Source organism: Gopherus evgoodei, chromosome 9 (genome assembly GCF_007399415.2).
Source record: "Gopherus evgoodei ecotype Sinaloan lineage chromosome 9, rGopEvg1_v1.p, whole genome shotgun sequence".
NCBI lineage: Eukaryota > Metazoa > Chordata > Testudines > Testudinidae > Gopherus > Gopherus evgoodei.
This window is the reverse complement of record NC_044330.1, coordinates 43476537-43489832: the sequence shown is the minus strand read 5'-3', so window position 1 is coordinate 43489832 and position 13296 is coordinate 43476537. Positions and strand designations below refer to the sequence as shown.

Sequence of the window (13296 nt, the reverse complement as noted above, 5' to 3'; positions counted from 1 at the left end):
GAGCAATCACTCGAAGAAGAAAAGACGGTTACTCACCTTTGTAACTGTTGTTCTTCGAGATGTGTTGCTCACATCCATTCCACACCCGCCCTCCTTCCCCACTGTCGGAGTAGCCGGCAAGAAGGAACTGAGGAGCGGGCGGGCCGGCAGGGGTATATATAGAGCGCCATGGCGGCGCCATTCTAGGGGGCGACCTGCCGGCCCACTGGAGTTGCTAGGGTAAAAAAGTTTCCGACGAACGTGCACGCGCGGCGCGCACACCTACCTGGAATGGATGTGAGCAACACATCTCGAAGAACAACAGTTACAAAGGTGAGTAACCGTCTTTTCTTTATGTTGCTCTGTTACAAAAAGACTGGAAGATACAAGAGCAGGACCTACTAGCTCTGAAAGGAGTTCTGTGCTGTCCAATCCAGTCATCAATGAGGAGAAGGAGAGGGACTACGATCTGGGGATGTATGTTAAAGATGGTAATAATGGGAGGAACTCTTAAGCTTTAAGAGGGGTACTAAAGATTAACCTTAGGAAGAAAAAAACATGGAGGGTATATAAAAGAAGTGTCAAGTTCATGACTATTTACACAGATGATTAAAAAGTTTGCCCTCTTCATTAGGTGCATTATGGTAAATTGTATGTCAGAAGTCTAAGCAGTTAAATAACCATCATTACCGCTCTTTAGGTGCAGGAAATTATGTTTATTCCTTCCTTAGCATAAACCCATGATAATAGCTAGATCAACAATATATTCTGTTTCACTGGCATTCAGAAATAGCATTTCAAAACTGGTCCAAAATGAGCGATAGCTACACTGTTCATTTCAGTCTCCAATCCCTAAATTATTGAAAATTATGTACGTTTTCATTGCAGCACATTGAGCTACTTTTAAACATTTACAGTATCTGATTTTATTATTAACTTTACTCAGATGAACTGTGGCATTTTCCTATACTTCAAATATAATACAGCAATGAAGGATTTATAGCATGGTAAGGTAAATATACACTTTTTTAAAGATCCCCCTAATGTATATCAAGAAGTGAAACAGATAAACTGCTTTACAGATTTATTACATCATGTTTCTCCCTCTCACCCTTTGCTCCCTTTATTATCAGGGAACAAGTGGTAAGAAAGCAATCATCACAGGGATATCATACTTAACTAATCCTTCTTGTCTTTAATATAAAATTTGTTTGTTCCTTTTTTATTGTAGTCTGCGCAGAAGTCAAAAGCATTTTCTGAAGATTTTAATGAGAATCAGTTATAATCCAATTATAAGAATAAATGAAAGAGCACTTTTTCAGGGCTCAGTGCAGGAACTAAACCTCAATGACACTATATACATCATCTATGAGATGTAGTAATTATTCACATTGGAGGTGCGTTCCAGGTCAGAAGAACTGAGTTTAGAGCCTGCCATATATAAACTGTTTAACTTGAAAAACTGCCATTAGGAAATAAAGGCAAACGTAACAGGTAAGGATATGTAATTTTTTGAAAATTATGCCAGCACTTCTTGTAAAAAAGAGCATTTAAGAGTTAATTCACTAGAGGTTTATTTAAACCAAGCACAGAAGTAGAAAAAAAAACTAGGCAAAGAAAGTTACTTTCACCAGGCATGCATTACCTTACATCAAACAGAAACTAGGCTTATTTGGAACAGTCCCACATGTTGTTGCCTCTGTTCATTTTGCCTTCAGGGTATATTAGACTGTGCTAAATATGCTTCAAATTTGACTAGAATGAATACAAAACTACATTAAAAAAGTTATAAAGTTCTGACAAACTTATAAAATTAGGCAGAGTGAAAATGATCAGTAAGTATTGTACCTCAAGTAGCAAGAATCATTATACACAACTGAGATACCTGTATAAAAGGTTGAAGAGAGATCAGACTGATGATCTTAACTTTAATATTCCTTTATCTACCCAACTTAAGTCAGACATTTATTTAAATAAACCACAGAAAGCTGAGAGAACATTTTTGACTAAATGCCTTTAAGAGGATAGGTTTCAATTTCAGCACAGAAATTCACAAGGGCAATTTCCTGCAGTGATAGGCAGTATTCTCTTAACAGGTTAGACGACACTGGGAGATTTGGCAAACTCCATTTCCTCCTCAACACTGTGAAATTCCTTGGTTTTATTTAATTAAAAATTACAGTATTAACTATTTTTAGATTACTCCTTTTAGATAATTAGATTACCTGTGTCTACTTTGGGGTCATTGTATATAAGGTCTTAAAATGTATTTGGTTTCTATGCTAGAGACTTTTCACTGTGAAAAACACCCCACAATTATGCAGAATTAGGATAGACCGCACTAGTGCAAACTGTTTCCAAACGAATGAGTTGAAATACTTAACTCCAGGCAAGAGAGAGGAAGGAGTGGATGGGGGATGGTAATCTTTCTTAGTTCTGTCTTGAATCTTTGTCTACATTCTTCTTTCCCTCTACTGTAACACTTGCTAGTTTAAATTTTAAGTAAGAAACCAATGTAATACAAATTACCAAATAAAATCAAACACAGAACTCAGTTGCAGTTTGGGTTAAAAAGGATAAATATTAACATTTAAAAGACAGTGGTACACTAATACGCTGTGCAATAAAAAAAAAATTCTGTTCTTCAGTGAGTGATTTCAATAATGAACTACAAGTGCATATACAGGAACATAATTTGCTCCCAAAGCACTTTGTGATTGTTTCCTCTGTGGCCATTTTTCCACTCTACAGAAATGCTGAGCCTCTGCTATTAATAAAAGTAGTGGCATGGGTTATAAATATATGCAGGCGATGGTCATAAGCCAACTTTTTGGGATGAAGAAGCAGTAGGAAACCTACTTCCAGTAATATCAACTAATAGATATGAATGCCAGTAAAACAACGAATCAAAGAGGACTCCAATCCAGTAAAAATATTTGAATTATGAAAAATACTAAAATGACATGCTGTGATGGTCATATCTAGCCTGATTTTACCAGTCTGTAAATTTGGATGATTTTAATAACGTGTGTAACATTTATATTAGAGACACGATGTCTATATCCTGAATTACACTCTATGTAAAGAGCCTGCCTCCCTCCAGATTGTAACCAAGAACTGTTCAAGGTGATGTCTTGAGTCCTTGAAAAGCGATAGTTAACTGATATGTATGCATGAATTCTGTGTACTGGACATTGTGGGAAAAGTCATCCTACTAATAGAAATCTGTCTTGAAGACATGAAGGAGGATTTATACCAGGGGAAGGTGTACTTACAGAGATAACGGCCTCATACTTATGTATTTTTTGGAGATACAGAGAAAAGACAAGTCAACGGAACTCGGTATTCAAACATTCTAGCCCATTCAGCATTGCCCCAGAATGATCATTAAGGGCAATTAAGGATAGCAGAGCAAACAAATGACCTCAAAGGTGCTCAACACAGCTATGCCATATACTTGCCTCATAAATGTATTCTCAGTTTGAGAGCTGCACAAGGGCTGTCTGAGATTAAAGTGCTTAACTGGAGTTGGCAGGTCAGTGATACAATAACTCTGAGTACATCAAAACGACAATTCACACTGCCTTGAGATTTTTTTTTTTTAAACCATCAGGGGAAGAATCTTTATTTCCTCCACGGCCTTTGGGTCTCCCACAGACCTAATACTTCTCAGTCAGATATTGAAATCCTCCTGTAAGGGATCCATATGGATATCTACTCATTAATAGCTTAATGTGCCTAATTTCCAATTCTTTTCTGTTACTTAGGTCTGGCTATTAGAGAACTGCAAAGTTGTACTGCAGATCCACACACTCCCACAATTCAACACAGTAGCTAGCCCCGCCTCCAGCTAGTTCACAGCTCAACCAGTGGCTAGCCCCCTAGATAATTCATGGCTCAGCCAATGGCTAGCCCTCTAGCTGTAGCCAAACATAAGTATGCTCTTTGTTCAAAATTCTCTACTCTGGCTGACAAACAGAGATTTGCCTTCTAAGTTTTTACCTCACTTGGACATACGCAGCATTAATGCTAACTAGGACTACCACTTCCTGGACCAGAACATGAAGCATATTTATATTAGATCTGAAAGACCAAGCTAACAGATAATCCACAAAATCATTACATCACAGAATATCACAGACAATGTTTTCCAGATCTATATATTCCTGACATATACCAAAGGATCATAATAATCGTCAGCTGTACCCTCACTCGAGTGTTTCCTGTCACCAAAAGATTAAGGCCAAGATTTTAAAAGGTATTTAGGCCTTGCTGTGTTCAGTGCTGCAATGCCTAGATGACTTAGGAGCCTAAATCTCATTTATAATACTGATTTAGGGACTTAGGAGCCTAAATCCCATTGACAGATGATGGGATTTAGGCTCCTAATTCGGTTAGGCATTTTAATGCTGAATGCAGCAATGCCTATCTACCTTTAAAAATCTGGGCCTAAGTTCCAAAAGAAAGCCGAACAGACATAGCAATTGATGGCATGAAAGCTGTCATACAAATGCGAGACAGAAATGTGTGTAAATAACATGACAAGACTTCACCATGGCAAAGGTGACAGCACGTTTGCTTGGTACACAACAAAAAAGTACATCATTTTCCATTCACTGCACTACTTCCATTATTTCTTTCCCACAATAATTTGGACCATTTTGAGTCAGAAACCAAAAAATGCTGAGAACCACTGGTTAGGAGATTCCTAAAGATAGCATTGACTTCTCTGGCAAAAATGGAATTACCAAAACTTTTGGCCACTGCGGAATTCACCTTATATGGGTGTAAATCCTTAAATTTGCACCTGTCCACCAGCAATCTGCATTTTGCAGGAGTTAATTGTGAGTGCAAAGTGGAAGTCTAGCACTGTTCGACTATTATGAATCAATTTTTGGATAAACTGGGTGGAGGGGTGCAGGCATTGTTAGGTTTCAAGGAGTATAAACCTATGTGGAGTGCCTTTGAGAGCTGTGAGAGTCAGTGTTAGTAATTTTGAGGTGTTTCTTTGTAACACTGAATGGTCTTTGAGGACAAAATGCAGGGAATGGTTGGGGATGCTTTCTTGGACTCCTCCCTTAGTTGAAAAGTCAGATTCATTTACTGCGGGTCCATATTGCCCGAGGCTGGGACAATGAACAGCAGAAAGGTCATCTGAATTTTAATCACTAGCAAGTGAAATCTCATCAGAAAAAGACTGAAAAAGTGAAGACAATCCTAGCTGGCACAGCAGGTGAGTTGTGAATGATGAACCACTTTCTTTTAAGTGCTCAGTGGGCATTGAGGCTGTTTTAGTCAGTCAGATGCGTTCTTGTCACTAAAAAGGCCTTGTCCAGTGGAGAAGATAAGTTTAGGTCAAGGAAAACAGTCACATCCTCAATGGTCAATTCCTTTTGTTAAAGTTAAAGGTACCTGGTGCCCAGATTCTACGCTTGTTGAAGACTATTCCTCACTATCTGGTGTAGAGACTGTGCTGAAGACCCTGGGTTAACAGTTAAGATTTCTGGCATAAGAGAGAGACACAGATTTAGTCAGACTGGAGTGTACTACCTTGCCACAAGGGCAGCACTAATCTGTTTTTCCCAAAGTCTTCTCCACTTTATAAGTTTTTATCAGCACACTGAAGTGCAGGAAAACTAAGCAAAAGAACTCAGGAAAGCAAAGGAAGAGTTCAGGTTAAAGACTGCACAGCAGAACAAGACCTCAGACCTTCATAGTGGACCATGTCTAATTGCACAAAAAGACAATCAAATAATTGCTTGAATATGCATATAACTTGTGAATACATTTAGAACAACTGCATGTGAAACCATGATAACACTGCAGGCACATTTGTTAACCAGAAGGCCTGAAAACTTGGGAAAAAAATTCTGTGATTTCATTAGTCACATCACTGCTGATATGAGAAGTGAAAATGTACCACATTAGAGACTACCCTTGTCTAGTCAGGGAACTGGGTTCTCTTTGCACTGGATTCAGTAAAAATTCTTACCGGAGATCAAGACCAGCTTCTTTCCAAAGTAAGTCCATCAAACGCAAAATCTGGAGTGTCAACATGTCTTGTCGTAGATCTGCAAGGGAAAGATAAAAAATTGACACTTTAATTAAATAATTTCCTGTTGTTTGTATTACAGGCATTAAAAAGTCAGTAGTCAATTACATCAAAACATACAAAGTAAACATTATAACATTTTATTCAAAGAATGCTGCCCAATTAAATAATACATCAGTTCCAAAGGTTAAATGGGGTGAATAAATAATACGGAGCCCTAACATATAAACTAATACATGGATGGGTTTCTAATGGGATAGGCTTAATAGTATCTGCTTATCGAGCCATAGGAAGGCATGGGTAATTTACGGTAATAAAAAAGCCATACAGTCTAAATGCAAAAAGAAAAGGAGCAAAAAATATAAATTTTTAATATCACTTACCATCGCCATTTTTAAAGATGATCCCTAAGAGATCTCCTCCAAACATCTTATTGTTGTATACTATCCATAAAGGCTTCATTTTAGAATCCATATATTTACACTTCTCAACGCTGGAAGGAAATACAACAACTATTTTACTCAATTAAGTAAACACTCTATTTGCAAGAATGAAGGGCAATAAAAAGTTTTAGAGTTCTAGTGTGGAATTGTCTTATACTTTGGTTGAATGCCATTCCAAACTTTCATTTCAGCACTATTGTGTCAGTTATACTTGGCAAATTTACATTACTTATTTATTTATATCTATATAACTTTATATCTGGAAACTACTAAACCTAATGCCTGAAATACCTTTCTGTATTTTCTAAGAAAATACATTACCGTCTTTAAATCTAACTCAGTAAAATTTTAGTTTTATGCTCGTATTTAACTGCTGAGCATAGTATTCTAATGGCTAGCATGTTTATTATTGTGAACCAGATGCCAAGACTGTACTCTGACTCACTTTTAGGTTTATATATATTGTGATGGGTTGGATCACAGAAACCCCCTTGGGGCTGTCAACTGATGTGCCAAGACTACCTCTGCCCCTGCTTTCCCTGCCAGCTTTAAGTTTTAAGGTGGATAGCAAAAATCTTCAACCCCAAATTAAAACTGACATCTTAACCTTAAGAAAGCAGAAATTTGCTTACATAGCTAGGATGATACCAGACAGACAGACCTTCTCCCACCCTAGAAAACGTACTCTGTGTCAGAGCACTGCTGAGCTGCACAGACAACAGAAATCAAAGTGTTTCCATATTAAAGTTATGGTGAAAATGTAAACGGACAATCATATATAACTTACTATAGTTCTGATAGTATAACAGAAGGATTCAAAGGAGACTGGAGGTCAGAAAGTGCTTCTCTGTATGCATTTTGTTTTAAACAGGTGTGCATTGCATCTTTTCCTTTTGCTTTGCTTTGCTTCATGGCGTTCAGTTTTATTATACTATTCAAGGTCTTCAATTTACTGAGGGCTTCAACCTGAAATAGATTTTTAAAGTATTAATTTCTGAATCATTTATGAAATTCTAAATAAAAGGATGATTTGAAATCCATATTATACAACTACAAATGCAAAGTCTCATTTTCAAAATAAAAGGCCAATTAAAGATTTGGTTAAAATATTGAAGCCAGCAATAGTAACAGTTTCTTTCAATACAGTAAGAGTCGATTGTAATGAAGATGCCATTTCTGAAAAGAGTAAAATTTTCAAGAGCACCTAAGTGCCTGAGACATCTAAGTCGCATTTTCAAAAGTGACAAAGGCACTCAGGAGCCTAAGTCCCACCACTTTCAATGAGACAAGCTCCTAAATTATTTTTTAAAATAAAAAAAACTTAGGTGTTTTTGAAAAATTTCCCCATAAAACTTATTTTACTGTATGGTCTATATATATGCATTATCTCTTCCATATACAACGTAATTCTAAGAACTCTGGCCAAATTTCAAACTAGATGCCTAAAATTTGGTGCCTAAAATTTGGCACCTAAATTCATACTGAAGTCAGTGGGAGCAGTGGGCATTCATCACCTCTGGAAAAAAAAAATTTATTTAAGAATCTAAATGTGGATTCAGCCACCTTGCTTTAACTGACTTATATCAGTTCAGTACAATCATGCCACTGATCCCACAAAAAATTACGCACATGCTTACATTTAAGTTTTTGCAGAACTGGGGCCATAGTGAACACTGGTTTAATAAAGCTGTGCTATCCATTTTACCCACCACTACAACAAACATTTGAAAACTACCCTATTATAACATTAAAATGGGACTTATCTGTTTGGTTTGCCTATCTTCACTGACAATGTAAAAAGTGAAATCCTGGCTTCACTGAAGTTAAGTTTGTCATTGATTTAAATGGGACAAGGAATTCACTCTAAATATTTTTGTGTTATTCACTACAGTTGACTCACTTTCAAATGAACTGAGGGGAGGACACAAAAAGCTACCCGGTTAGAAATGGTTTGTCTGAGGTAAGTTTTTTTTTCCTTTGCCAATGACACCCATTGCAAATAATCCAGATCTTAATCCAAATCATGAATCAGAGAGCTATAAAGACTGGGAAGGCTATGGAATACATACAGTTTGCCAGCTATTTAGTAAAGAAACTTTGCTAACTTATTCAGAGATCAAAACTAACTAGCTTACTATGCCATAATACCACTACTTTCAAGCAGGACATTATGCTTCTCAACTTTCTAGAAAAAACTCTTTCATACAGAAAGCTAACAGAAGCAATGGCATCTGGTCAATTAGGAAACAAACAAACAAAAAATCTAACTAGTTTGTATCAGTCATTGCAGACAACTTTCCTAACAAAAAAATGCCCATGTATGACATGCTGGGAAAAGGATCTGGATAGACAAATTACTCCCAGAGGAATAGGGTCTGATCTGGAAAAGAGGACCAGTAATCTCACTCTGTAGCACAATAAAAGAAAATTTCTTTTTAAGATATTATTTAATGGGTACCTCACACCAGACAGGTTAAAAAATATAGATTGAATGGGGATTAATTGGAGAAATAGTGATGGAAAAAGAGACTATGTATTCATGGTGGACACGTCTAGTCATTAGAAAGTACTAGGGTTTTCAGGCATCCGGTTTTCGACCAGAAGGCCCAGTCGAAAAGGGATCCTAATAGATCTCGTCAGTGCTGTTGTCTGGACCATTAAAGTCCTGTCAGCAGCACAGCGGGACTAATGCAGGCTCCTGGCCTGCCCTGGCTCTGCATGACTTCTGGAAGCGGCCAGCATTTCCCTCAGGCTTCTAGGCAGAGGCACGGACACTGGGGCTCCACGTGCTGTCTCTGCCCTGAGAGTGACCAGGGAACCGGAGCCAATGAGAACTGCAGGAGCGGAGCCTAAGGACACAGGCAGCATGCAGAGCTACCTGGCCACACCTCTGCCTAGGAGCCAGAGAGAAATGCCAGCTGCTTCAAGGAGATGCTGGAGGTGAGCGCTGCCAGAGTTTGCACTCTAAACTCCGTCCTGCACCCCACCCCCGCGCACAGCCCGGTGAAAATGAGTGAGGCTTGGGGAGAGCAAGCAATAGAGGGAGGGAGGAATGGAGTGAGCAGGGGAAGGGCCTTGGAGAAAAGGGGTTGGGTAGGGGGCAGGGCCTCGGGAAGGGACGAGGCAGAGGCGGTGTTTGGAAAGCTGTCAACCCCAGAAAGTACTAAGATGCAATCAGTAATCAAATATCACATATTGATGGTTATTACTAAATTATCCTTTGGTAATCTCCTGGGGCTTCCAGAAATGGTCACACAAAAGGAAATGAAGAATGAGTCTCTCGTCTGCTAGTAGCTGCTCAGTACTGAAAGCATCTCATTGGAAAAAGAAAAATAGCCCAATTCTAGAGAAATGGTTAAAAAAAAAATATGGGAAGTTGTGGTTATGCTAATTTTTCCATACCAATACCCCAAAAAAACAGAGGATAAACAGGTACTTAGATAATTGGCTAAATTTTATTCAATATTCAGACAAAGTACATTCACCTGCAAAAAACCCAGCACATCTGTCCAATTTTTTTAGAATATTAACATTTGACAGACATGCCTGGTCTGTTAAATAGGTGTTATCACTCAATTTAATAAAATCACTAGAAATGACATATCATTGGTGGTGTAGTAATGCTCACTCTGTTAATATGGTAGCACCCTGTTAACAGAGAGATCTGATTACTGTATTTCTGTATAATGTCTCTTTAAGCAAAAGTTCAGTTGTAATGATTCTGTTTCCTATATTTATATGGCAAAGATCTGTAAAACTGTTAATACTCCCTAATCAAATAATTAACGGGGGAAGGGGTAAATGTCTGTCTGATCACAGTTGTTTGACCTCAGCCACACAGGTAAGGCATATTGTATATCTGTGGGAAATACAAGAAAAGCAAGTATGGTTTTTATTTTATTAAATCCTCATTGCAATGACACTTTAATGTGACCGAGAATCAGTTAAAAGTGCTTTGAGAACTATGGAAGAAAAGTGCTATATGGCCCACAATCAACTGTACTTAACCATGTCCCTAACCTTTAAGCATTTGAGCAGTCCCATTAACTTCAACTGACCTCGCTCACATGAGGAAGTTAGGCACATACTTAAATATCTTGATTACTAGGAATTTATAAGAGATTATTATTATTTAACCAACAACTTTAAATCTTGTTGCTTGTAACTAGATAATTATTTGTAACCAATATTGTATTATTCCTTGTGATGTTCGCTGAACTGTTTATTCCTTTGTGGCAATCTTTCTGAGTAAAGACACTGAAGAAAATGCCGTGACATTACAGCACCAAATGACAATATAGCAAAGCCCTTTGTACATTTCTCTCTAGGCTTGCTACTGATTAACATATTAACATATGCATGCTGTATTTTAATCTCAACTAGAGATAAGTGATTATAAAATGGATCTTTATTATAATTGTATACATAAAATCCTCTTTAAACCAAAGCTAACTTGCTCAATCTAAGGCTGATTATTATTCACTCAAAGATATTCTACTTTCACATTTGCAAAGTTAGTTTCTATACAAGGAAACTTCAGCCTAATCTATAAGGTGTTGAGTCAAAGTTCAAAATTTCTATAGATAAACTGTCAGACAGGATGCTGTGGAAGTTGTATGCAGTATGATTATAAAACTGAGGCAGGTCAGCCATCTGTCAAAACCTAAAGCACTCTGCTTTTCCACAGTTCCAGGAGCTGTACAAACACCAGTGACAAGGGGACAAAATGGAACCTGTACTGAATAAACAGGAACTTTTTGAAGTATTTCTACTTTGAATTTCTTCCGTGTTTGCACAGTTGGGAAGTTTGCACAGTTTGCCCAGTTTTTTGCCCCTTCTTTGATTGTGTTGACATTTGTTTCCTGAGAAGTGCATAGAAAACTTCACTGACCTTATGTCTCTTACTGACAGCATTTCATCACCTAGTCTTTTTATGATTTTAATAATACTAACAAGCACATTTGTGAGAGATGGCTTTTTCAATGCTTTCTGAACAGTATTAAGAGAGAAGAACAATGGCACATTCCTATTTCATTTACTTCTTGAGATACAGTTGTAACCCAGATGTGATAAGAACTAAACGAAAATTTTGATCAGACAATTTCTAATTGGCTTGCTTTTTGTTGCCTCCTCTCAGTTTATGTTTTCGCTGTGCATTAAATAAATCAGAGATATTACCTCTGTTTTTCAGAAATGTGTATTACTGCTAGCAGCCCAGCTCTTAAGCCAATGCAATTTCGACACATTAAACTCTTCAGAACAAGCTTTGCAATGTAAACATTGGCAGATCATTAACAGTAGCACACTATAATATATTTAGAAATGAACCTCACCTCTTCTCTTGACTGGTATCCCCACAGAGATAGCAAAAATTATGTTTGTCATCATTTCTCTTTATAGCGATCTACTTAGATTTATTAAACTTGTTAAGGCATTATTTCAGCCTCTTTATTAAAGCAACAGTTTGAATTACCTTTTAACAAAAGCCAAAGTTGCAAGAAGTGACCTTTTAGAGTAATCTACTAAATCCATTGTTCCCCGGGGACGCATGCACTCTATTTACAAGTATCAGGAATAGTTAAATGGCTGCCATGCAGGAGAGCTTTCCTCCTCTGGGGCTCCCCCACCCCTTGCTACTTCCTGTGTCAGTGGCTTGGGGAAGGGGTCCCCCATTCCTATGTCTCTTAGTAGCTTTTTCTCCTCTTTACCTCCCTTCCTTTTTCACACACAGCAGTTCTTATGGAAGGAGCTTGCAGCTGAGCCCCATATCATCGATAGAATAAATATTTCACTTGCAAGTCAGGAATAATGAAGACAAATATTTAAACAATCAATACCTGTTTGGAAAGCACTTTCATGTGAGCAATACTTCCTCGGCAGTAAGCTTCAAGTATTACACCAAACTGTATTGAGACAGCAGGTATGTGCACCTCTGACCTATAGGAAGCATCATGTGAAAACAGAAAAAAAAACCCCACTGAGTTGCAAAGATAGATTGTATCCATTTTACAGATAAGAAATCTTCAAGCTACTACAATAGGAATTTATTACTACTGTAATTAAACACAAAACATAATACTCTGACTTAACTTAAATGCAAAGCTACATTTGAAAAAACAAAATCCTAATGCAGGGCCACTTTCCCTAAGGACAGCAGCATAGTTCAATGGCTAGGTGCTAGACTTTGAAGCAGAAGAGTTGGTTTCTATTAGAGTTTCCCTCATTCTTTGGCCCAGGAATATTTTAGAGGCATTTTAAATCACTAGGAAGGAAGGAATGCCTTTATATCAGTCTTCAGTACCTCTTTGGCCAGAAATGTTGCTGATAAACTATGAAGGGAATGATGCTGGCTAGGCTTCAGTTATGCTAGAGTGGCAGGGGTATTGTGAGGAAAAATGGAGGCAGTCTCAAGGGTTCACGAGGAATGTGAAAATTTTCCAAAGGAGTCCCCCTTCCTCCAAAACAAACCATTTTAAAGGTATTAGGACAAAAGCTAATTATCCTCCACACAAAAATTAAACATGTAGTACTGTATTTACTTTAGTTTTAAGTAAAAGCTTGAGACAAACTAAAGCTCTTCCTACAAAGTATTTGTCATTCACAGAAAGGCCGTTCTACTCTTGCCTTCAAAAAGTGGCAACTAAGAATCAAAGAAATTTAATGTCTCAACAAGAATTCAAATAAAAGTGAAATTCATTCAAACTTGTGAGGGTATAAATGTTGCATTTCCAATGCAAACAAAACAAACATTTAAATTTATATGCAGAACAATTATAGAAATAAGACTTCCAAAATATTAATTCCAAAATGGAGCAATTTAAT

The 13296-nt window shown here is 37.5% G+C and overlaps 1 protein-coding gene across 4 annotated transcripts in view; it reads right to left on the bottom strand.

The window, feature by feature from the left end:
* Positions 1 to 13296, bottom strand: part of PIK3CB (phosphatidylinositol-4,5-bisphosphate 3-kinase catalytic subunit beta) — a 213577-nt gene that overhangs the window by 30224 nt on the left and 170057 nt on the right. For all 4 annotated transcript variants that reach the window (XM_030575228.1, XM_030575229.1, XM_030575227.1 and 1 more), the window contains 4 exons: positions 12312 to 12411; positions 7262 to 7440; positions 6415 to 6524; positions 5972 to 6050 (listed from right to left, as the gene is read on the bottom strand). In XM_030575228.1, the coding sequence (XP_030431088.1) occupies positions 5972 to 6050; positions 6415 to 6524; positions 7262 to 7440; positions 12312 to 12411 (468 nt within the window). The remainder of the gene's footprint in view (positions 1 to 5971; positions 6051 to 6414; positions 6525 to 7261; positions 7441 to 12311; positions 12412 to 13296) is intronic.